This window comes from Malaclemys terrapin, chromosome 3 (assembly GCF_027887155.1).
Source record: "Malaclemys terrapin pileata isolate rMalTer1 chromosome 3, rMalTer1.hap1, whole genome shotgun sequence".
Taxonomy (NCBI): domain Eukaryota; kingdom Metazoa; phylum Chordata; order Testudines; family Emydidae; genus Malaclemys; species Malaclemys terrapin.
Genome location: NC_071507.1, coordinates 53,127,259 through 53,153,626, shown reverse-complemented (window position 1 = coordinate 53,153,626; position 26,368 = coordinate 53,127,259). Strand labels below are relative to the sequence as shown.

The 26,368-nt window shown below is 42.8% G+C and overlaps 1 protein-coding gene across 1 annotated transcript in view; it reads right to left on the bottom strand.

The window, feature by feature from the left end:
* Positions 1–26,368, bottom strand: part of EPHX1 (epoxide hydrolase 1) — a 51,176-nt gene that overhangs the window by 5,752 nt on the left and 19,056 nt on the right. The window contains exons 3-9 of the mRNA XM_054022669.1: positions 16,365–16,558; positions 12,927–13,107; positions 8,822–9,049; positions 7,173–7,302; positions 6,461–6,675; positions 2,458–2,566; positions 1,010–1,135 (exon numbers count right to left, since the gene is read on the bottom strand). Coding sequence (XP_053878644.1) covers positions 1,010–1,135; positions 2,458–2,566; positions 6,461–6,675; positions 7,173–7,302; positions 8,822–9,049; positions 12,927–13,107; positions 16,365–16,547 — 1,172 coding nt within the window. The 5' untranslated portion in view covers positions 16,548–16,558. The remainder of the gene's footprint in view (positions 1–1,009; positions 1,136–2,457; positions 2,567–6,460; positions 6,676–7,172; positions 7,303–8,821; positions 9,050–12,926; positions 13,108–16,364; positions 16,559–26,368) is intronic.

The window sequence follows — 26,368 nt, the reverse complement described above, 5'->3', positions numbered from 1 at the left end:
GATCGGGCTCAGGCATTTTTGTAAATCCCACTATTAACCTATTTGCATCTTTAGGTGCCCAAATATCTTTGCAAACTTGGCCCTAAGTGACTTAGGAGCCTAAGTCCCATTTTCAACAGTAACTTAAAGAGGCTTTTTTTCTAAGGCCAGGTCTACACTAAAAAGTTAGGTCGACCCAGCAATGTTGCTCAGGGGTGTGAAAACTCCACATCCCTGAGCAATATAGTTAAGCCAACCTAACACCTGGTGTTGACAGCGCTAGGCCAACAGAATAATTCTCTCCTTGACCTAGCTACTGCCTGTCGGTGAAGTGGATTAACTTCAGCAATGGGAATCCTCCTCCTATCGCTGGAGTGAGCATCTACTGAAGCGTTACCATGGCACAGGTGCAGCATTTCTACTGAAGATGTAGCCAAAGGTACAAAAGTCAGTTAGGCACCTAACCCCCATTGAAAATCAATGGGAATCAGATCCCTAAGTCCCACTGGGGTCTTTGAAACTCTTCCCCTTTAGCACTTAAGAGCCTAAGTACCACTGACTTTCAATGAGACAAAGGCTTCTACAAGCTTAAGTCAATTTTGAAAGTGGGACTTAAGCCCTTTTGAAAACTTCACCCCAAATCAAGATAAGCAGGATAACAAAACCAGATGACCAAGGGTTTAAGCTATGTAAGTGAATGCTGACTACAAGATTCAGTCAAGATGGCAAATACAGTTTAATTCATTAGCTGAAGTAGGGTCTCAAATGGTTTGCGCACACACTCTCTCTCTCGCTTGACTAAGGTGCAAACATGATAATTCTCACCAGAAGTTTAACAGTAGAGTTGCTGTAGTGAAGTCTCTTATTTCTGAGTGATATACTGCAGCACATTTGGAAAATACAGCAGAAGTAAATAAGTAGGCTTGTCCAATCAATGAACAAAATACATATTGTGATGCAGCTTCTCCCCCCACAATACTCACTAACACACACTGTGCCACTAGCATGCATGTGAGTGCAAGCCTCTTACTTCTCATGTTTCTGCGTACCAATCCCCTTCCCGATATTCTCCTTGTAGAAACGCATTGCAGAAACCATGCAGCCTGGCACCCAATAGAGCATGACGTTAGTGAGAAGGTCATCCAGAGAGTACTTCCTGAAAAGGTCAGCATAGAAATGGCCTCATGAGAGTTGAATGTAGTTTAGTTTATGGTAGAAGAATCATTTCAAATCTTTTTGGCTATTTACTTTGGTTAAATTATAAAAATTAAAGCAAAAATGGCTAACGAAAAATAGTACTAGCCCCCTAATTCAGAAGGGACTTGACACACTTCCTCACCCCAACCCTCCATTCCTACTAGCCAAGTATTTCAGAGCTACCCCAACTATTTTAGCATTTCCCATTCCTGCTAGCCCAAACATTTTAGCACTCTCCCTTCCTGCTAGCCTGAGTATTTAGTGCTCATATAGACATGAAAATCCTAACACTTTAACATCCTTACAAGGGAGACAGACTCCAAAAAATATCCCAGCTCCAATAACGCTGTCAAAAGAGGCCATGACCTAGCACCACCTATATCGTCCCTTCAGTGAACAGGGAGACCAGAAGAGCATGTTGGGCAGCTTGTGCCATTTATTTTCATAAACACTGAACACTAACATATGTTTTCAATAAAAGACTAAGTTAAAAAAACGACAGAAACTTGGCCAATCTTTGCTATGAATATAGGTTTCATACCCCACAGTAAACCCGTCACAGGGGAGACATTATATTCAAATCATTTTCATTGGTCTTTTTCTAATGTGCACTCTGGCTCAGCTTCAGCCAGGTAGTTCAGCAAATTTTAGGGCTTTAGAATATCACCCCAAGCCAAGACTGACCCATTGGTAGCAAACTGTAAGTATACATTTTTATGACAATGGTTTAACTTAAAGTAAATAAATCTGAGAAGAGACAAAGATTTGCATTAGATTGAATCAGAAATGATATTTTGTGAGCAAAAAATCTTTGGTATAAAACAGATTTCTCCTCCCTCCACCTTCCCTGACATTTTCTCTGCTGTTTTTTAAATGTAATATTAGTACTAGTGAGAGGTGCCAGAATGACAACCCTAGAAACGAAAGTCCTCTGCTTATCCATAAAACAGACACCGCATAGGCAGTGGCAGGGCAAGTTTCTTCCATACACTACCAGTGTACCTCTACCATGGCCTGGAGGGATCACAGATAGGTGTGAGGGTGTAGTTCAGTCTTCAAGGCCCATTCACTTTTGGCCTCTTTTCTATGATTGCCAACACAAGTGTAATTTTGTGCTATTGTGGCCATACAGTTTCCTTGCAGGATGGCAGGTAAACCAAATTACCCCAAACAAAACTTTATTTGAGACTAATGTGATCTAAACATAAGTCTGGGCTGAGTGACCTCCTCTAGAATAGGGAAAGAGGCCAATGGTGAGTCAGAGGAAGAGGTTGTTCCCACCTTTCTAGACCTCCATCCTCTAGTTTCTGGAATTCAGGATCAGTCCATGTAGAAAACTTCTCCAAGATGTATGCAGCCAGCCCTACTGGAGAGTCATTCAGGCCACAGCCTGAAAAGGAGGAGAAAAATTAAAAATAAGTCTGGCATACCTGCTATTAATCTCAAACTACATTAGAAGCTCCCCATTATAGTACAGAACAGTTACAGCTGTTGGAACAGCTTTGTGAGGGTGTGGGGTTTTTTTTTAAGCTATCATAAAGAGAACAAGTCAGAACCTATTATTGTCTAATCTAATTAAATATGGTAATAGACTCAGCATTACTCGGATACCGTATGTATTTAAAATTAAATGTAAGAGTCGTATTTCTAATGGCTTTTTCTGCAAGCTAATAAGATTAAGCTTTATGTGCCAAGTAAGATTGCCTCCGTTATTAAGTGGAAGCTACTGTCAAATACTAAGAGTATTACTGGGACAAATTCTGCTTGCCTTAAGGGCTACTTGTATGAAGAGAAGACAAGCAGGATTTAGCACATTGTATCAAACAGAAGAAACTCTTTTTAGGGAATACTGTCGTGTCCTATATTACAAATACCCATTGCTTTAGAGTTTGCTTTTCACCATTTCTGCTCTTTATTTTTTGCACAAAGCTTGGACAGTGAACTTACACCTGCTTCTAGGTTTTTCTCCCAAGTCAGAATATGTTAACACTGGGTGCCATAAGGGTTTCTCCTAGGTTTCTGTGATATAGGGATCCTGACATTTCACAGCTTCACACATGCCCAATTCTGGCTTCCAAAGGATGATACTGAAATGAGGAACGAGCATCTTTAAAATCCCAAACACGCTCACAGGGTGCATTTAAGGTTCATGGATGAAATTATGTTAGCGACAACTTCTATTTAAACATGAATAATGCTAGCAAAGTTTTAACCATCTGGTGGCTGAGGCTTAAAAAGCAAGCTACCAAATGTTGTCATAACAGTATTTGGCCTGAACATCATACTTTCCAATTTCACTGTACAGGCATGCAGTGATCCTTGTAACACCATAGTGAGGTGGGCGGAGTAGATAAGTGTCTCCATTTTCCAAATGGGAAAAACTGAGACATTGTCTCCACTAGAGACATCTGCTGGAGTAAAGGACCATTGTTCTCTGATGCTCACTTGAAATGCAACTTCCATGCACATCCCAAAGTGCTTCAGTCAACTGCAGTGAACCAACCATCAGTGCACGTTTCCCCAAGAATTTGTAGGCATAAACACTAATCCATGCAGGTTCATTTAATTAACTGCCAATGTGGATAAAATACAATGGCACAAATGGTGCACTGTCAACGGACAGTCAGATGACAGCTTACTCAGCTCGCAAACCTCCATAGTTCACTGGCTGAGAATCCCTGCTCTGCCACTGTCATGCCCTCCCAGCAGCATACTCTCTTCATCAGACATCCCACCGAGCACTGGTTTCCCCACTTGACCATGCCCCATCCAGCACACACATTATCCTTCCCCCCCCCCGGGAATGCTCCCTACCACAACTCCACAGGTGCCCAGATGGCAATCTAGCCTCTGCCATGCCCCTCTCCTCCCCCCCTCCATATTCCCCTACCCCCACAATTTCAGTAATGCCCCTGGCTCCAGCTCTGCGACTCCTGAGCCATCGAATTACCAATGATTCACAGCCTGAAAGTTCCACTCTGACAAATCATAGATGATTTGTAAGAGCAAGACTCTCAGCCAGCAAACCCCACAGCAGGAGGAGCAGAGTTGCCAACTGCAGTCACCTGTCAGTCCATCAGCTAACCTTAACCATAATTTAATTAGTGACTTAAGTATAGCTAAGGTATAGTTGCAAATGATTGTTGTATTATGAGAAATTTATGCATAGATCATTGTTTGTTTTTTCTGTAAATATATTTTTAAAAATTAATTAAATTTAAATTAAAAAGTTAATTGGACAAAATAATTTAATTAGTGACTAGTAACTTTCTAAAAAAAGAAAATCTCTGAAAGTCAGCCAGAACTTTTTCCAGGTACCATGGACTCTTAGTCTGAGGTAACCATTTTGATTGTATACTGCAGCATTCTTAAAAACCAGCTATTATTATTCAATATAATTTCTGTGGCTACATTTTAAAAAAAAAGCATTACAGCACAATTTTTTTAGCACAGCGATATTTCACTCTATTTCATGTAATTTAACTGAATACAGCTAAGGAAAGTAAGTGTCTCATTCCACCTTCTGGAGTAAGTTGTCCCATTCAGTTACAAAAGGTGCTTTTAAATGGAAGCACTTAGAGTGGGATTCACAAGGGAGACTTAAGCATCTAACTGCCACTTCAGGCACCTAAGTCAACATTTAGTCCACTGGCATCCACAAAACCTCTGTTCTGCTCCTGCCCAACCCTGTAGGCTACCAATTTTCCACCACTAAGGTCACCAAAGAGCCTAAATTTCAGCATGTGCTCAGCTGCCTAAGTCCTGAAAGTGCCCAGCAACTCAGCACTTAACTCATGCCTAAACCCAAGCAGGATTCACAAACTAAGCATTCCCCACTTACCTTGTCTTTGGGGCCTGATCTTGTAGATGTGATTTGAGCACATTTTTAATCCACACAAAAGCTACAAGAGGAGGAGGAGACGCTGCCTCCCGCCCCCATATAACATTTAGCCCAGTGGTTAGAGCACTCAGTCAGGATGTGGGAGGCCTAGATTCATCTGCCTGATGTGGAATAAGGACTTGGGTTCCTCATCTCCAAAGAGAATGCCCTGACTACTGGGCTGGCGGGGGAGGGGGTATTCTGGGCAGGTCTCTCAATCTCTCCTGTTGAGCGCTGTACCACTGTGTGTGAGCACTGCAGCTCTTGTCTCCCACTTTTAATCCTGGACAGTTACCAAAGTGGCCTAGCGATCTGAATGAATTAGATAGTCTATGAGGAATAACACATTGGTGTAATAATAAATGTGGCCATTTTCAGCATCAAGTGTAGCATCAGTTTAATATCTGATACATTCTCTGTTGAGCGACTACACTCATCAGGAATGTGGTAGTAGGAATGGACTTTGGAACCCCATAACATCATAATAGAAGTGGTTAAGTCTTAATGGATATGTACAAATACATTAGTTATATAAACTGAAAAACATGCCAACAGCATTTACAGAGGGTCAGGCACACAACTGCATGCCCAACTTTTACTCGCAAGTTGCTTATTTGTGCATTCAAAGGGCCAGTTAGCTGCACAGCTGGCCACATGTGCACCTAAATACTTGATATGCATGCACAACCCTGCTATCTGCATGCACAGAATAGGTGCATACCTTTTGAAAACACAAACCTCCAGTATTTCTCCCCCCGCCCCCGCAAACACTGATTTTCTGCAGATTTTCTCAAATGTACTCTGTATTTAAGAAAACAAAAACGGAATAGCTCCAAGTGTAGTTTTCCCTGTGATCACAGGATGAGTGCACAGTGCTGTGGAGCAGAGCCCTGCGCGGGACTATCCTTTTAATCCCAGTCCTGTCCCGCCCTGCACTACCCACTCCCACCTGTTCCCGTATTGTTTCTTATATTTTTATCCTGCTTCCACCCGCAAAAACCTTAGATCCCACAAATCCCGTGAGACAGATTCCCCCATGTTACTTAAAAAACAAAACAAAACACGGTTGGTTAAGATATTATATATATAAATGGAATTCAGACACAATTTTTACCACTAAAAGAATAAAACAAACCTTGCTTAAACCTTGTAAAAAAATACTTTAACTCCTGTTATAATAGACATCAAATCTCTTTCTGCCCCTCACTTAAATTTAAGTATTAAAAGTTAAGTGTTTTCCTGCAAATTACTGCAATCTGTTTTTTTTGTCCACCCAATCCCACCTGCAATAAAGTAGATTTTACCCACTCCCACTATTATGGAAGCGGGTCCTGCAGAACTGGTGGGATCCCAGTCCTGCTGCAGGGCTCTGCTGTGGAGTTTTACAGTAATAAGTCTTTTTACCAACAGTGTCAGGCTTTGTAGCCTGTATGTGAGCGTAGCCAGCCTCCATCAAGATCTTATAGAGTCCCTTTTTCAAGAAAGGAAACATCCGCCTGACATCTTCATCCTGGAAACCAAAGAGTCCTGGGAAATAACGTCCCAACAGAATGGACAGCAGCTGGGTAAATCTCATGCTCGTAACTGAAACCATATTTAAGTGAAGGCCTTTCACGTGGCTAAACACAATAAAAAATACAAATTAACAAAAATAGTATTTGGAAACTAAATTACAAGTATTTTTAATCTATAAATTTAATGCATTAGATGCATTTTATCTAGTTCCAATCATAGGGTTCTGTTGTAGCTCAAGGCAGTGGCACCCCCATCCCAGACTTCCGGGTTCAAGCTGCAAGATGAGTACACAGCTTGATCAGTTTCACAATTCAGTGGGACAATGTTTATTGCACAGTCCACTAGACTCAATTGCAGAGAGAAGGGTTCAAATGCACATGCTGGGTCCCTTGCTAGACCTGATTTGTGGCCATGCCAAAAGCACCACACAACTGGCCATCTCTATTTGAGAGAAGCCCAGGACCTGAGCAGAAAGGGTGATCCAGGTCAGGACTGTGTGCAGAGCAATCCAGAGGGGGAAATTACACACTGCCCAGGTAAAGGCAAATCAGGAGACCCTCACATGCATGAGCATTAAATGTACTATTTAAAGGATACTCACTTGGGAGCTATCTGGGCCAGGTTGGTACAGATCAGCCAGCCCCAGTCACCACCCTGAGCATAGAATTCATGGAATCCCAGCCTGAGCATCAATTTATAAAATATGCAGGCGGCACTCACAGAATTAAATCCTGTGAAAAGAAAAAGGCACCAAGTGTTATTGACTAACAGTTACCAACTACCACATGGTATAGACGGTATTATTTTAGTGGTGCTGTCAAAACCCTACAAAATGAACAGCAGCTTTCCCTTGCCTAGCTTTCTCCCCCCCACCCCACAGAGTTATCCACTGGGGCTCCCTTCACTTCATTAAGGCAAGGACTAGAGAGGCTCTTGGCCACTGAGCAGAAGCCGGGGGGGAGAGACCCCAACCCATTTCCTAATTGTCAACCTTCCTCATGCACATGCTGTACCACAGGGTTGGTGGTCTCCCTGGAGACTATAACACTGCTCTAAACTAGCCCCTAGTGGGTATTCTTGAGCACTGCCACTGCAATGTATTCCCACAAGGAGGAGAAAACTTCAGGTTAGCCAGAGCTGGAAATTTCAAGCCTCAATGGTGATACAATGCTCCACTGCTATGCCTTGGGTCATTTACAGAATACACACACAGTGTGTCAGTCCATAAACTTGGTGCTAACATAAACCACACATACATTATCGGAGAAGCTGCCCAGCTTTCGAAGACCAAACAAACTTCCCTTTCCTCCTGCCTCCTCCCCAAGACCACTGGATGAATTAACACTGTGCACTCTATTTGATAAATGACAGCACACCCTGTTACAGAGCACAGCAGACAAGCTACTTCAACAGATAAGACTGGCCTTTCTGCCCTTATTCCCCTCCTCAGAGGCTTCATGGCCCTGACCTAACATGCAGTCATTTAACTCTGCTTTCCTCATCCAAGTGTTATTCTGATCTGACAGTTAACAGTGTTAATTCATTAAAAATAGTATCTTGTTTCCACATTTGTTTGAAGTGACATTAACAAATAATTTCTCAGTTGCATTATCCTTTAACTGCCTTAAATTTATGTTTCACCATTTATGCTGTTTTCTTACTTTTTGTTCTGAACTCAGCTTGACTAAAGATACTAGATGGAACAGTTACTACTAAAAAAACCCACCATTTATGGGGAGAGGTACTGTTTGTGTTTTTCATTTACTTCATGAGGTTTCTCTTCATATTAACTTTTCTAAACCCTATTTTGTTTTAAATAAATATTGATACATTGGCCCTAAAACTAAGTCATTTTAAAATCACACCGATTTCTCCACATCACATAAAAGTACCTTATATCTGTACAATAAATTATTTAACTTCATTATTAACATACACCTCTACCCCGATAGAACGCGACCCGATATAATACGAATTTGGATATAATGAGGTAAAGCAGTGCTCCGGGGGGGCGGGGCTGCACACTTCAGCGGATCAAAGCAAGTTCGCTATAATGTGGTTTCACCTATAACATGGTAAGATTTTTTGGCTCCCGAGGACAGCATTATATTGAGATAGAGGTGTATTATCTCCTACTCTGCATAGAGCATCAAATTACTACAGAAGATGCATCAGCCACTAAAAGGATTACTTTACCACAAGGAGGCTATCTGCTGTATTGCTATAGTTTCTACTCCACTCACAATATACCTTTTTTGTGTGATGCTTCCGAGAAGCCATAGCCAGGGATTGATGGGCAAATGATCTCAAAAATATGTTCATCACTCAGGCCGTGGCTAGCAGGGTCCGTCAAGAGAGGGATAATTTTGTAAAACTCATAGACTGAGCCAGGCCAACCATGAACCATTAATAATGGCTTTGCAGAGCGGCCCTCAGGCAAGCTAGGAGGCTTTACATGAACAAAATGGACATCAAGGCCTGTAAAAATAAATGAATGAATAAATAAATAAAATATCAAACACACACACACACACAAAAAGGCTTCTGAGACCAATCATACAGAACTGAGGGTTATGAATAAATCTGTTCATAAAGTATTTTTTATAATTATTATAAACAACACTCTGCACGGCTATGGATCCTTTTATCTAAGGATCTCAAAGTGCTTTACAAATGCCAATTAAGTCCCACAACAGCCAACTGAGGAAGGCAAATATGATTTCCAACAGATTAGCAAAATGAAGCACAGAAGTTAAGTAATTCATCAAAAGTCAGACAATGAGTCAGTGGCAGGAATGGAACCCAGGAGTCTGAATTTCTACACATTTGAACTTGTTTTTTATCCTGGTCTCCTGCCCATCTTAATAACCATTATTAATATGAAAACTATTCCTTCCAGTGCATTGCCCAGGATATCCTCTCCTGGTCTTCTTCAAGTCTACCTTTCTACACTACGAAATTAGGTCCAATTTATAGAAGTTGATTTTTTAGAAATCGATTTTATACAGTCGATTGTGTGTGTCCCCACTTAAGACCATTAACTCGGCGGAGTGCATCCACAGTATCGAGGCTAGCGTCGACTTTCAGAGTGTGGCACTGTGGATAGCTATCCCACAGTTCCCACACTCTCCACTGCCCATTGGAATTCTGGGTTGAGCTCCCAATGCCTGATGGGGCAAAAATTTTGTCGCGGGTGGTTCTGGGCACATGTCGTCAGCGCCTCCCCCCCCCCCCGGGGTGAAAGCAACGGCAGACAATCGTTTTGCGCCTTTTTTCCGGGGTCCCGTCCACTGGACCCGCTCAGCCTGCTACCTGCCTGGATGATCGGAACCCCAGGCAGGCAGTGGGCTGAGCGGGTCGGCCTGCTGCCGGTCTGAGGCTCCGTCCACCGGCTCCTGCCAGCCAGGGTCCCGCTCAGCCGGCAGACCTCGGTGAGGTCGATCAGGGCTGCCTGGACAGACATGGCTATCCTCCTCTTAGAGCATCGAATGGGAGTGATTCCAGGTCATTCTCTTCTTTAAGTTTCGTCTCATGAAGATTCAGTCCTGCTTGGAATATCATACGAGCTGGAGGCTTCTGCCTGTGACCGTGCGGTCACACCTACCCCAGCCTGCCCCTTGCTCCCATGGCTCATGAAGCCTGGACAATAGTAAGGAGCAGTTCAACTTGTGGAATGACAAATCCAGAAGGAAGGATTGCACTCTATGGGCCACGTTAAGATTATTTCAGAGTCCTAGATAGCATTAGTCCCTATAAAAGGCTTCATGAAAATTTCCCCCCACCCCTAACAAAAATGTTAATTTATCAGAGCAGCTGAAAGGATAAGGAACCCAGGACTATAACTGAGACAGCGCTTCCATATTATTTAACTCATAATTGATATAATTCAAAGTAAAATTTCACAGCGCAGTCTGTTCTAAGACTTAAAATGCAGGAGGGGAGTCAGAAAAAGGAACAGTGACCTGTTTTGAACTGGTGACGTTTCATGTGTTAGGTGAACGTGATCACCACTACACTACAGGGCTTTCGTGTGTTGGGTGAATGTGATAACCACTGCACTATGGGGCTTCTCTTTTTTTGCCACAGACTTTGCCGAATGCACAGGAATGTTTTCTCTAGCTACAGAAGCTACCTAATGCAATGTCTCTATCTATGGCCTTCCTGCTCACAAAGTGGTCAGGCCCCGCCCAAGGCTGACACAGCGACCTGGCTCGGGCCGGACTGCTAGCGAGGCATGATACTTTTGCCATTAAGCAAACACAGCAATTCTTTCTTGGCCTCTGCCACTGAATGCCTCCATGCATTACACTGTGCCCTATCAGTGTGGGAGGACTGCATGAGCTTGGAAAACATGTCATTGCGAGTGCATTTTTTTCGCCTTCTAATAACCTCAGGGACAGAGATGATAGGGGGAACGTAGACACATTCTGGGGGGACTGCATGGTCACCTGTGCTGCTGAGTTCGTCACGCTGGCCAAACAGGAAATGAAATTCAAAAGTTCCCGGGGCTTTTCCTGTGTACCTGGCTAGTGCATCTGAGTTCAAAGTGCTGTCCAGAGCAGTCACAATGGAGCACTCTGGGATAGCTCCTGGAGGCCAATACCATCGAATTGCGTCCACATTACCCCAAATTTGACCCAGCAATGTTGATTTCAGCGCTAATCCCTTCGTCAGGGGAGTACAGAAATCGATTTTAAGAGCCCTTTAAGTCGGAAAAAACGGCTTCGTCGTGTGGACGGGTGCAGGGTTAAATCGATGTAACGCTGCTAAATACAACCTAAACTTGTAGTGTAGACCAGGGCAAACTGCAAATCCTTTTTAAGGCAGCGTCTCTTTGCTGGATGCTACACAAGATAAAAGTACACTGTCAGTGCTTAAATAAAGGCACCAAGTTCTAACCACTAAACGGCACTGTCTCAGTGTGACAAACCCAGAATGCCTCTTAGGGTCAGTTAGTCCATTTCTAACAACATTCATTTATGGGTTCAAATAAAAAAAGGCATCATCCTAAGCTTGAATTTTGCTTTCATAGATTTCTTAATATGGGACAATTGGCTGCTTTGCCCTGAATCTACACCTTGTACCCAAAAAGCACACAAACATATAAAGCATTATTCTGCTCCAAGCATTTCAAAGCTTCCATTGGGCAATGACTGGTAAATCTCAAAATCTCCCCAGTCACTTTCAAGAGGTCCCTTTGATGTACAGTATTTTAAATAAATAAATAATTAAGCAAACAGAATAAGCTAGCCTGCTCATCAAGTGCCAGAAGCACATTAAATTGATACAAAGGGAAACGTGTTCCTAGGCTGACAGAGAGTGCAGTGGAGGCAGACCGAGCAGTTGTTATGGGGAAGGGATCACCTGAATTTGCACTGCAGAAAATCTGATGGGATCCATCATAGGGAGCCACATCTAGGCTTTAGTCCTAGAGAGGGTTACCGAGATATAGAACCTATGGGTACTGACGGTGGCTGGGCAAGTACATAGGATAAAATAGGACAGGGAAAGAAGGTAAGGAATCTGTGGATGATACAACAGATGATTTTGATATTTTGTAGGCTTGAGAACAAATCAGTATTTTAAAGTCTTAAGGTCAAATTCTGCCTTAAGATACTTGTACTTGGCTCCCAGTGACCTCAACAGAAAATCTGTGCAGGCATCAGAGGACTCCATCTGGCATTCTTTGGCCTTGTTTAAACTGAAACATTTAGAGAAATTTCTCACCATCGCTGTAGCAGTGGTGCAGTTTCACTGATACTCGCTTGTATAGCCTGGCCACAAGCATTTTTACCTCTGTGACACCCAGACCTACTCAGAGATAAGCTTAGATTACACAGTGGTAAACCTCTGAGCAGTCAGTCAACACTATTGCTCCCACCACAGCTAGTACCAATGCTACAACCATGGTGGGAGACATCCCCTATATTTCTCACTGCAGATGCAGCCACTCTTGGGGTTTAACTTTAGCACCAAGATTTGGATTTCTTGGTGTCACTCCTTCTAATGGTAATGGATGCACCAAACTACTGGTACTAAGTAGTTTATAGCAGTCCTGTATTGAAGTGCAAAGCCTGATCCTGCAAACTTTACTCATATGCAGCACTCCGATCTTAGCGAGACTGCTCATGAGAGTAAAGTATTTTTATTTCATGGCATCAGAACCACCCCTCGGCAAAGATTTGTTAACAACAGCACCACTATGCATCAGTATCTGCTAGAATTTTCATTTTAAAAACCTCTTAGGAACAGGCTTTATAACTGGCCAGTTTTAAATGGCACTGGAATGATTCCAACAGGCTAGATGTGATCTTTAAATTTTATCACGTGCTCTTTTTAGGGCAAAGCCACGTACCCTCAATCTTAGTTTTGAATTGTGGGAATTTGTTGAGAACTTCCACTTGCTTCTTCCAGTTGAATTGATTTCTCCAGTAGGAGATGACCTTCCGGAGATAAACGGAGTTAAATCCATATTGGAAGCAACTGTTCTCCAGGGGCTCAGTGAATCGAGCCTGATCCAGTCTTCTAAATAAATCCTAGAGTAAACAAGAAGAGAAAGAGGTTGAAGGGAAAAGAAAAGAGGAAGGATGATAAGATAAAGATACTATAGATTCTCTTACGTGTTTTACTTGGCACATTTCCTAGTTTACTGCCAAGCAAAATAGTAACTGAAGTGAAAATAAAACCTCCTGTGATACTTGTGTAATTTACTGTTTGCTGATGTACTTATAGAGCCCCCGTCAATGCCCTCTCCCCTTGTTAAAGCCTCTGCCCTTTCTCTCCTGACTGTAGCATACCTGTCACACTGTCTTGGCTGTCCTTGTTCAGTCAGACCACAGGGGGAGAGAAGTCTTTTTCTAGCATCTGATGGGCAGGAGATCAAAGAGTCTTCTTTACAATGCTCGCTCCCATTCTGTGTCACAAGGATACCTTCCCTTTTCCATTTATTTGGATACTGAATAAGGTGCTTTAGGGTGGGATTTTCAAAACCACCTTAAGTGACTTAGGAATACAAGTCCCATTTCCTTCCAGTGGTACTTGTGCTCCATGTTATTTAGGTACTTTGGAAAATCCTACTGTTGGAGCCCAGTCCTGCAATCCCTCCACACATGGAACTCCAACAAATCCCTTTCTCTTGCTCCCCTCAGTCAGTGAGCTGGATATTTTCCCTGCAAATTTATTTTGGTGGATTTGTCGAGTCTACAAAAGTGACACTCCTAATGTGGATTCAGGGCTCATGTGGAATGCTGCAGATATGGTACAGTCAGCTAATAATCTAGGGTTACCATATTTCCACAAGCAAAAAAGAGGACACTGGGGGAGGGGGGGAGAGGAGCCCCGCTCTAGCCCCGCCCCGTCCTGCCCCCATCCACTCCCTCCCACTTCCCACCCCGATTGCCCCCCTTAGAACCTCCAACCCCCCCCCCCCGCTCCTTGTCCCCTGACTGCCCCCTCCTGGGACCCCTGCCACTAACTGCCCCCTAGGACCCCACCCCCTATCTAAGCCGCCCTGCTTCTTGTCCCCTGACTGCCCCCTCCTGAGAACCTCCTACGACCCTACCTGTCCCCTGACTGCCCTGACCCTTATCCACACCCCCACCCCATATTCACACCCCCGCCCCCAGACAGACCCCCGGGGACTCCCATGCCCTATCCAACTGCTCCCCACCCCCTGACAGGACCCCCTGGAACTCCTGACCCATCCAACCCCCTCTGCTACCTGACTGTCCCAACCCCTCTCCACACCCCTGCCCCCTGACAGCTCCCCCCCCAAACTCCCGACCCATCCAACCCCTCCCTCCCTGTCCCCTGACCAGGACCGGCTTTAAAGAGCCCAGAAATCGGGCTGCACTCTGGCCGGGGTTGTGGGGTTTGGAGCCGGGCCGGAGGTGTTCGGCCGGGGCTGGGCCGGCACGCTCGGCCGGAACCGGGGCCGGCGCTGCTGGGGCCCGAGCTGGGCCGGGCCGGGGGTGCTCGGCCGGGGCTGGGCCGGCACGCTCGGCCAGAACCAGGGCTGGCGCTGCTGGGGCCCGAGCTGGGCTGGGCCCGGGCCAGCGCTGCTGGGGCCCAAGCCGGGGCTGCTCGGCTGGAACCGGGGTCACCACCCTGGGGCTGGAACCGGGGCCGGAGCCGCTGGGGCCTGAGCTGGGCTGGGGCCGCCAGGCGCTGCTCGGCCCGGGCCAGAGGGAGCCGCTTGGCCAGGGCCGCGCCTCCCCGGAGCGCTCCTCCCCCCCCCCGCCCCAGCTTACCTGCTGCTGCCGCCCGCCTGCCCTGCTTCTTTTCAGACTTCCCGCGAAGATCTGATTCGCGGGAAGCAGGGGAGAGGGAGGAGCAGATGGGCAGAGCGTTCAGGGGAGGGGAGGAGGGGGAAGACAGCTGCGGGGCTGGACAGCGTGGTAAGGCTGCACTGGATGGGGGGAGCCGGTAAGGGGCTTTGGGTGCCCAGCGGCACTTGGCCGCCGCTTTTCTGTCTATAAATAGCCGACCGGGGGGAAATCCCAGACATTTTTAGATTTTTAAAAATCCCCCCCGGACGGCTATTTATAGACCGAAAAGCCGGACATGTCTGGGGAAATCCGGACATATGGTAGCCCTAAATAATCACTCAGCAGAGACAAGCGGCCTATATGAAGCAAGAGACTTCTCATACTTGCAATTATGGGGGTTTTGACCTGGGAGGTATTTTCTGATGTCAATGTACATGGATAACTCCTATTGCAGCTAACAGGTGTTGAAGGTAAAGTGACTTGTCTAGCCTACATTTATATAAAATGTGTTAGCTAACGTGCTAACATCACTACTTTAAATCCTAGTCTAGACAAGGCCTTATTTATGCCCAACCAATATCGTTTATTGCTGCTGGGTTGTTATTTTACAATAGCTTTTATACAAAACAAAACTGTATTTAATTTAGAGACAACCCTCAAGTAAGCAGCTATCCACAATTTTATCATGCAACAGAAGAGAACATTTAAGAGGCCACCTTCTATTTAAACTCAAAAGTGGAAGAAGGTAAGAGTTACAGAAGCCATGACCAATAAAAGAAATGGAAACCTATTATAAGGAACTATAGGGACAACCCCATTTTGTGCATAATATTTGAATAATCACTCCAAGCAGCTCTATAAAGCTGCAACTTTCCCAAATATATACAAACATGTACATGTAAAAGCAAAATCTCTATCACTTGCAAGATTCCACCACCTACATATTTTCACTGTATTCATTACCATGGTATCAGTGTTTTAATGCCAAGGCAGGTCAGTCATCCTATAAAAGGCTTTAACTAACATTTTCAAGAGCTGTGCTGTTCTTTACTTGCAGCCAAGTGGCACTCAAGAAGGTGAGAAATTCTTATCTGCTTCTGAAATGAGTAAATTAAAGACATTTCCCGAATCTGTTTTTTATAATCTAGAGCCTCAATAATCAGTCAGAGGGAGGGGCAAGTACAGCAGCACAAAGTTGAATGATCACTAAAACCAAATTCCACTTTTATGTGCTATATTTTCTGGAATTATCAGACTTCACAAAGTAGACTCATACGCTAACATGATAGCAGTCAGCTGGAAACAAAACAAAACATTGGGATACAGAAGTCTATTTATCACTACTACTTTGAGAGCAAGGGGAAGTCCCTTGTTATTAAGATTTGTGCATCACACCTCAATTTCAATAGTTCTATTTCACTTCTATAAATTTAGTTACTAGTTTAATTTAAAATCGCTCCAAAACAAAGCACGCATTTATTCTGCCATTTCATACTCTCCTCTCCCCAGGAGAGATGTTTCCTTACATTCAGCTCTGCTTCTGTGGTTTCCACCTTAAATGGATGAACAGTTGTATCTTCTTCAGAGTCAGGTTTCTGCCCTTTGCCCCACCATCCCTCTTCAATGGGTAGCGTCTCCTCCTTCTTTCTGGTAAGGAACAGATAGACGACGATCCCCAAGGCCAGTGTCAGGAATATTTCAAGCAACATAATGACTGCAACTGCAAAAGAAAAGCACAACCCTGTTGTTAACTGATTGAGGCATGTCACATACAATTTTCAAAAGAGCTTAAGTAATTTAGGAGCCTAAGGGCTTGTTTACACTACCCGCCGGATCGGCAGGCAGAGATCGATCCAGCGGGGGTCGATTTATCGCGTCTAGTATAGATGCGATAAATCAACTGCTGAACGCTCTCCTGTTGACTCTGGTTCTCCACCAGAATGAGGAGCACAAGCGGAGTCGACGGGAGAGCATCAGCTGTTGACTTACCACAATGAAGACACCGTGGAAAGTAGATCTAAGTATGTTGACTTCAGCTACGCTATTCACATAGCTGAAGTTGCGTATCTTAAATCGACCGCACGCGGTAGTATAGATAAGCCCTAAGTCCCACTTTCAAAATTAATGTAAGCGGCTAGAAGCCTATCTATGCTGTGGCCCAATCATATTATAACATGGTAGATACCATGGCTATATTATCAGATTGTTGTAACTTTTGGTCACTATTGCCTTCTACAAAAATATTATTAGTCACTTGAACCTCCCAGCCTATCCCTGAAAATTCATAGAATACATATATCAAGGCTTCAGATTCTTGCACACACCCATACTACTAAACTAGTGAAGAACACTGAAGCAGACAATTTTGCATACTTGAATGCTGCTGGGAGAAAAGATATTCTACATTTACTATACTCCCTCACAGACTTCTTGTGGACCCTCCAAAAGAAAAAAAGTACAGAGACTCCAGGATCCAAAACACCTCCCCAAGTGATGAAATTTTGCCAAACCAAAGCCACCCTGGTTTCACTTTTCTTAATCCCATAATCATTGCTTCAGGCTGGTTGTACTTTTTTAAGAGCACTAGATATAGAATACTTAAAATATTAAACAATTCCATTTGGAAGATCTTTAAACTGTTTTGTGCCTCAAGAAAAAAAACAACAACCCCGAAACCAGTTTCTCTTTAATATTAATGTTTCTGAGTAGCCTTTTAAATACAAGAAATGTGTGTGCGGCGGTTTGGGTTTTGTTGTTGTTGTTTTTAAAGTATGTCACATTTGAAAGACCCATCATGCTTGAGGAATTATTGTTAAAATATTAATTATTTCAAAACTGTTCTGTATGGCAGACATTATTTATGACACATACTATTCCATACTCTCTCCAGTGCGGAAGGGTTTTTGTTGTAGTTGTTGCTGTTGTTGCAAAGAGTAATATGATGCTTTAAAATTGCTCTAGGGGATAAATAAAATATTCACTGAAAATGCTGGGCCAAATTCATCCATGAAGCTAAACAAGAACTGTAGCATCTAAGTTAAGGGAGTTCACCCAGTTATCTAAGGGCTAAAATTGACCAATGTCCTTTAAAATTATTGTAAGGCAGGAGATGTTGTTAAACTTCTGGGGTCAGTTTTGCAAAGGCTGGCATATAAATTGTTCTAGCACAATTAGCACCCATAAAAACAGCATTTGGAGAAAAATCAGATACTTGTGTGCATACATTCAGAAGTTTTAAGGATGCACAGGGTGCACATGGAAATGTTGCAATTTTTCAAATTGACCTCAAATTCCTCAGAAACCCTCTCAGCCTAGAAAATGGAAATTAAAGGCAAGTTAAGGATTGAATCAGCTGACCAGTTTCAGTCAAAATTCCATAAATACCTCTGTATCCTCTGAGAAAGTGCTAATTTCTTTTAGCCACACTCTTCAGAGTCCTAATCCAGATTCTCCCCAGGTTTGCACAAAACCCTGGATGACATGCCAGTTTCAGACTGGAAGTTAGTCCCCATAAAAATCATCCAATACAAAACATTTTAGTAGCCTTTCTTCAAGAGCAATCAGTTTAGGAATAACATAGCAGTGGTGCTACATGTCAGAACTGAAGGGCCATTTAAAAATTGCAAAGCACTTGGCAGAGGCTTGTAAATATCATCACTATTTAATAGATGGTGAAACTGAGGCACAGAGAAATGAAGTGACTTACCCCAGGTCACACCACAACTCAGATATGGGTTCTATTCTGGACCGTCTAGGAATCTATATGGCCCCATCACAATAGTAACCAAATGCCTCACAAACGTTTAAAACAAAATATCTCTCTCCTCCTCTCCCATCTCCATCTGTGGGGCTAAAAACCTTAAATACACCTCTACCCTGATATAATACGACCCGATATAACACGAATTTGGATATAACGCAGTAAAGCAGCGCTCCGGGGGGGCGGGGCTGCACACTCCAGCGGATCAAAGCAAGTTCGATATAACGCGGTTTCATCTATAACGCGGTAAGATTTTTTGGCTCCCGAGGACAGCGTTATATTGGGGTAGAGGTGTAGTTAGACTTTTTTTAATTGTGTGGGTGTATTCTGTGTCTGTGCAAGAGCACATGAAGAACTTGCTATGGAAAAGCCAATTCAAAGACATTTGTTTTGCAATTCATTCCAAACGCACTGAGGTAAGTGGTTATTCTGATCTTATCTGGTAGTGAGTTCCATAAAGCACATTCAGCACCTGTGAAAATTCTGTTCACTGCACAGGTCTTCCCCTATTGGTCAAAAGGGTCATGGTGTCAGTTAAATGTAGCTGTCATGGGAGGTACTGGCTATAAAGGGACAGGTAATCTCTCCGGTAGCCACCGCCAACCCAATGGAGGAGTTTGCATATCAAGACACAGACCCTGAGTTGCTTTCTGTATTCAGTGTACACCTCTCAGTCCTCTTGGAAGTACGTATAAAACTCCCAATCACTGTGGTATATAAGAACACAGAGGCCCCGATACTGCACTTTGCTTGACCATTGCACCTGAGGACAGGGAGACAGGGCAAAGAGACACAGAGCTGTTCTAACCTGCACTGGCTTGTAATGGCCTCCAAAAAACCATTATGTTAGTGACAGATCGCTAGAGCACAGCATACGCCCCCTGCTACCTTATGCTCCTGTGCTGGGTCGTGGGAGCCAGAAGGAGATGGTATTGAGTCAACTAAACCAGCTTTACACCACTTGCAGATTCCCCAGTTTGCTACTCAGGCCAGTTCTTTAAAGCTGCTTTGTGCTACTGGAGCAATGGAAAGCATCTTCAGCAAGGCTGAGAATCTGGCCCAGAATCTTTTCCTCTAACAACTGAACAGTACTGTCCCCAGACATGAAAGTTAAAACCCCTTTACACTGGTTCTAGTTCTCTCTTGGTAAGGGAAGGATTCATTCCACCTATTTCTTCTTTAACTTTTGTGATGCTATATTAATGTTCTTGCATTTTTCAGAGATGTAAACAATAAACTGTTAGTGTTTTTACTCTCTAAGGTCTCTTGATGTGGCATTGTTGGCATGTTGCCTTTGAGATTATAACTTCAAAGCAAGCTAACATTATTTATTTTTTGTGGTGGCTCAATGCCAGATCTTAGAAAGAGATCTTTCCATTCATCCTCCAGTAACACATTTACAGTCTGGAAATTAACTATTCCTCAGAATAAATGACCCTTCGTGAATATTGTTTAAATAAATATCCTAGATGGTACCTTCTTATGAGCAGTCGAGCAAAGAATTATGTTTTTGTTTTGCTCCTTTCAAAAACACATTTTAAGACATATTCTTAACAGCTAAATAAAGTAACAAAGACTTAGCACATTTTTTTTGTTTTTTTAAATTTTTATAAAAACGAAACTCATCCATTTGAAAACAGATATTGTCTGCTTAAAAATCTCATTTTAAAAAAACATTTCCTTACAACACCTTAAATGATTAAAAGTGAATATTAAAATCTAGTTTATTTTTCACCATATTCTCAGTTTGGTTTCCATTTCTCTCCATATGTACAGTAAAAATAGACTGAACAGTTTCATAGGAACATGGAGACAGCCATATGACATCAGACCACATCTACTCTGATACCCTGTCTCCAACAGCAGCCATCACCATAATGGCTCCCTTGCCCATAGGGGGACTTTCCTCCTAATTCCCATCACTTAGTGCCTTAAGCCTTGAAGAGTTTGTCCCTTACAATAAATATAAATGTAACTGTGGATGTTCTCATTATCCATACAAGCAACTCATCCTTTTTTAAACACTGTTAAGCTGTTGGCCTCAATGATGCCTAGGCAATTAGTTCCAAAGTTTTACTGTGCTTTGTGGGAGGGAGGGGGGAGTATTTCCTTTTTACCAGTTTTAAGTTTGTTACCTTTAATTTCATTGACTGAACTCTTGTTCACATTCAATTTTGTTTATGGTCAGTTTCACTTTTTGAATCTAGTGCACTAATCCAAAACTGAAATATTTGCAGACACTGCACAGGAATGTTTAAGTCACAATAAAAAAAAAACCTCTATTTTTTTAATATTCATAGCAGCCGTTTCTTTTAACAACACTAGGCTTTGTAAAACTTTCAATAAAACAAATTCAGCACACCCATAGATCAAAGAAAGTTAAAGCATTACATTGATAGGATCCATTTTCAATTCGGAGAATTACTCAATAGCACCCAACTTCTGTTACTTACGTTTATTGCAATACTGCCTAGGGGCCAGTCAAGAACAGGGTTCCACTGTCCTAGCTTACTGTACATATATAGAATAAGTGACAGTCCTTACCCTAAAGAAATGACCATCTAAAGAGACAAAGGACAGGGGAAAGGGATCAACCACACAAGTAGAGTGAACAATTTGACGATTACAAACATCATATTAGTTCTGCAACTTTTTTTTTTGGGGTGCTTTTGTTTTGGTAGTATTCCTACAAGTCATATCAGAGCAATGAATTAGACACATTCTGCTCTACCCATCCGTATCCAATTATTTCTTCATTCAGTGGGCATGGTGGGAAGCATTAATATTAAGCATTCATGATTAAGACAACCAAATGGTTTCTAGTGGCTCTTGCAGAGATCAGGAAGCAAAGAAAGTCTTGGTTTCAAACCTTAACTGAACCATTGTCTTACTGTGTTAGCCAAGGAGAAGTCATTTCAATTCTTTGTGCTTCAATCAAGAGGGCTAGAAACTAAGCTGACAGCCAGACGTTGCATCTGAGCTGAACTTTCCTGGGCACATTACAAAACAAAATGGTCTTCTCCATATGCACCCTTGAAATAAGTCATTTTTCATCATCTGATGAATCTAAGATTGTTAAAATAATTCTTAGTTAGATTAAGTTGGAGAAAGAGAGGCAGAATGATGCATTGTACTTCCAATGCTTACTGCTGGGATCTTTTCCCACCAAGGTGCAGAGTTCTGAGAGGATAGTGAAATGTACCCTGCTGCACCTCAAACTGCCATAGATTTGGTCAAGCCTGGATTGAAATGGAGGTGCCTGAAGGTAACATAGCTGTTCTTAGCAACAACAAAAAGCCAACAAGTTATTTTTAAAAATCAGTTAAAACAACATTAAGGGTTAAAAGAAAGACAATCAGCCTGCCTTTGCAGAAAATTTACAGCAGGGTGGGTAAGTGACAGGCAGGACTTTAAAACCCATGTTAGTGAGTCTCAGAGCTAAAGCTCTTCCCCCTACAACAGAATGCCACTCTAAAAATATAAAGGATTACCTCACCCTACTTCGCCCAGATATCGCAGAACACATAATATGCAAGACATATGGTTCCTAGAGGTGCTGTTAATCACACAGGCCCAAGAATGTAAACGACTATATGGATGGAGCATTAGCCTTAAGACCGGGCTCGCTACTTTCAGTCAGATATCTGAGATTATGATGACTCTGATTTAATATGTTTTGTTCTCACTAATTTTTATTTACCAACAGACCGTGAGGTTACTGCAAGCAGACTTAGCATTGATTCGTCTATAACTTCTGTGCTGGAAAAATAATTCAATTTGGAAGTTATTTAAGTTTAAATGTATTTTCATGCTGTTATACAAACACTCTTTATGTTTTATTGATAACATGCTTGCAATCACTCCCTTTATTTACAGATTTACAATAAGCCCTTACACTAGTACCTCTCCAGACAGATCACTCTTTGCAAATACACCTCTACCTCAATATAACGCGGTCCTCGGGAGACAAAAAATCTTACCACGTTATAGGTGACACTGCGTTATATCGAACTTGCTTTGATCCACCGGAGTGCGCAGCCCCACCTTCCCAGAGCACTGCTTTACCGCGTTCTATCTGAATATGTGTTATATTGGGTCAAGTTATATCGGGGTAGAGGTGTATATCTAATGGGACAAAAATTTTATTACAGGGTTTAAAAACATTAAGGTATAAATCAGCTTGAACTTGCTCAACTAAACCACTGGGAGTGCTTGACAATGTTCTGCAGCTCTAACAGGTCAGGAGCAAGGCAGGGATCTTCTTTTCCAGTGTACTCTTCTGATGCTAAATAGTAATCTGCTGCCTGATTCAGAAGTGCTATTTTTTTGCTCTAGAAGGGGCCCCTATTTGACTGGAACTAGATTAGTCACAATGTGGATCCTTGAAGGAACAAACAACAGAAAAGTGGGGGAAAATCATAGAACTGGAAGGGACCTTGAGAGGTCATCTAGACCAGTCCCCTGCACTTGTGGCAGGACTAAGTCGAGACCATTCCTGACAGGTGTTTGTCTAACCTGTTGTGATAAATGAAAGGGGGGGGAGGGAGCTCCCTTTGATGGACACCCAGCTAGCCAGTAGTTATAAAATCCTTCTTAGTAGCTGTTCTCTAATTGCTCTACCTGTAAAGGGTTAAAAAGTCTCACTGCTATGCATAGGTAAAAAGAGGTGAATGGGCACCTGGCCAAGAGAGCCAATGGGAAGGCTAGGACTCTGTCTGTGGTTGTTCTCTGGGGAGAGGTGGACAGGACAGAGCTATGCTGTAAGCACTTGGGACAGGTATGAAAAAATCATCAATATCATATCTCGAAACTACTAATTCAAAAACTCCAGATATGTTAGTAGATCAGGAAATGTCTAGGAAGACGCAATTACATTTATTCCTTTTATTTCGTTGTGGCTTGTGGATTCCTCTGTAGTAACCCCAGGTGCTTTTTGTTTTGCTTGTAACCTTTAAGCTGGACCTCAAGAAAGCTATTCTTGATGCTTAATCCTTGTAGTGTTTGTTTTTTAAATATAGCAAATGCCTAAATTCCCAGATGTATTTTCTTCCTTTTTTTTATTAATAACATTTACCTTTTTTAAGAACAGAATTGGATCTTTATATCTTAAGAGGTTTGTGCACATGTTGTTTAATAAGCTGGTGGCAACAGCTGATTTCTTCCCCCCCCCCTTTTTCAGCTCTTCCCCAAAGGGGGGGTTAAAGGGCTTGAGGGTACCCCATGGGAAGGAATTCCCAAGTGAGCCTTCCTGGTCTCTCAAAGGGGTTCTACACTTGGGTGGTGGCAGCATCTACCAATCCAAGGTCAGAGAAAAGCTGTAACCTTGGGAGTTTAATACAAGCCTGGAGTGGCCAGTATTAATTTTTAGAATCCTTGCAGGCCCTCACCTTCTGCACTCGAAGTGCCAGAGTGGGGTATCAGCCTTGACACCAGTTCTTAGCAATCTCCAATGATGGAGATTCTACAACCTCCCTAGGCAATTTATTCCAGTGCTTAACCACCCTGTCAGTTAGGAAGTTTTTTGCTAATGTCCAACCTAAACCTCCCTTGCTGCAATTTAAGCCCATTGCTTCTTGTCCTGTCCTCGGTGGTTAAGAAAAACAATTTTTCTTCCTCCTCCTTGTAACAATCTTTTACATACTTGAAAACTGTTATCATGTCCCCTATCAGTCTTCTCTTTTCCAAACTAAACAAACCCAATTTTTTCAATCTTCCCTCATAGGTCATGTTTTCTAGACCGTTAATCATTTTTGTCGCTCTTCTCTGGACTCTCTCCAATTTGTCCACATCCTTTCTGAAATGTGGCGCCCAGAACTGGACACAATACTCCAGTCGAAGCCTAATCAGCGCAGAGTAGAGCGGAAGAATTACTTCTCGCATCTTGCTTACAACACTCCTGCTAATACATCCCAGAAATATGTTCGCTTTTTTGGCAACAGCATTACACTGTTGACTTATATTTAGCTTGTGGTCCACTATGACCTCCAGATCCCTATCCACAGTACTCCTTCTTAGACAGCCATTTCCCATTTTGTATGTGTACAACTGATTGTTCCTTCCTAAATGGAGTACTCTGCATTTGTCCTTATTGAATTTCATCCTATTTACTTCAGACCATTGCACTTGCAACCCCTCCCAGCTTGGTATTGCCTGCAAACTTTAAAAGTGTACTCTATATGCCATTACCTACATCAGTGGTCTCCCAAAGTGGGGTGCGCAAGAGGATCCTGGGGGGTGAACAGCAGGAGGAGCGCTTCCCCCCCCCCCCCCAAAATGGCAGGAGTCCGAGTGGCTTTTTTTTTTTTGCTTTGGCAAAAATGGTAGAGCCAGCACGGCAGGGGGTGCATGCTCAAAAAATTGTTTACTGATGGGGTGCGCGATCAAAAAAGTTTGGAGACCACTGATCTACATCACTGATGAAGATATTGAATAGAACTGGACCCAGAACTGATCCCTGCAGGACCCCACCTATTATGCCCTTCCAGCATGACCGTGAACCACTGATAACTACTCTCTGGGAATGGTTTTCCAATACCTGGGTCTCAGGAGTTCAGAGGACCATCCAGGAGAAAAAAGTGGGGAAAAAACCCACATCGGTGAGTGGGGTTGAGTTTAATACATTACTATTATCTGGCAACCTTCTAATTATGTGGGAAGGGATAGCTCAGTGGTTTGAGCATTGGCCTGCTAAACCCAGGGTTGTGAGCTCAATCCTTGAGGGGGCCACTTAGGGATCTGGGGAAAAATCAGTACTTGGTCCTGCTAGTGAAGGCAGGAGGCTGGACTCGCTGACCTTTCAAGGTCCCGTCCAGTTCTAGGAGATGGGATATCTCCATTAATTTAATTTAAAAGCAACAAAATTACAAGTGTATTTTTCAGGCTTAAGTAAAAAACAAAACCAAAAAACTATAGCACATGTGATTTAAAAAGTTATTACTGATGTGTTCCAATGGCAGAATTACAACTGTAAACATCTGTATCCAAACATTAGTTGGCATTGTGCATCTGTGCCTAAAACACTGTACTTGTGGTTCTACTCTCAATTACACCTTTGCAACCCCACTGAATCCAAAAAAAGTTTGTGGGGCTGCATGGAGTGAGAGGGCAAAATCTGACCTATCATCTCTGCACATGTATAACAGTGATTCAAAGATCAAGAACAAGCCTTGTTTTTGAAATATGTATACATTTCTCTATTTTCAAACATTTCTGTTTGGGACAATATACACACAGCAGCTGCTGGAGGATTTCTGCAGTGCCAAAGTTTAGTCAAATAATTTTTGGCACAATCCACCAGGGTGGAAAATTTGTTCGGAATTTGTCATGACTCTACAGTAGGGGTCGGCAACCTTTCAGAAGTGGTGAGCCAAGTCTTCATTTATTCACTCTAATGTAAGGTTTTGAGTGCCAGTAATACATTTTAACGTTTTTAGAAGGTTTCTTTCTATAAGTCTATAATATATAACTAAACTATTGTTGCATATAAAGTAAATAAGGTTTTTAAAATGTTTAAGAAGCTTCATTTAAAATTAAATTAAAATGCAGAGCCCCCCAGACCAGTGGCCAGGACCCGGGCAGTGTGAGCGCCACTGAAAATCAGCTCGCATGCCGCCTTTGGCACGCGTGCCATAGGTTGCCTATCCCTGCTCTACAGAAATCAGTTTTATACTCAACAACATGGGTTGGATCGAGTAGGATTTTAATTTCCATTATCCCACTAATAAACTTCAGACTGTAACCCCAAAAAGAGCAAAAGCATCCAGTTTCTCA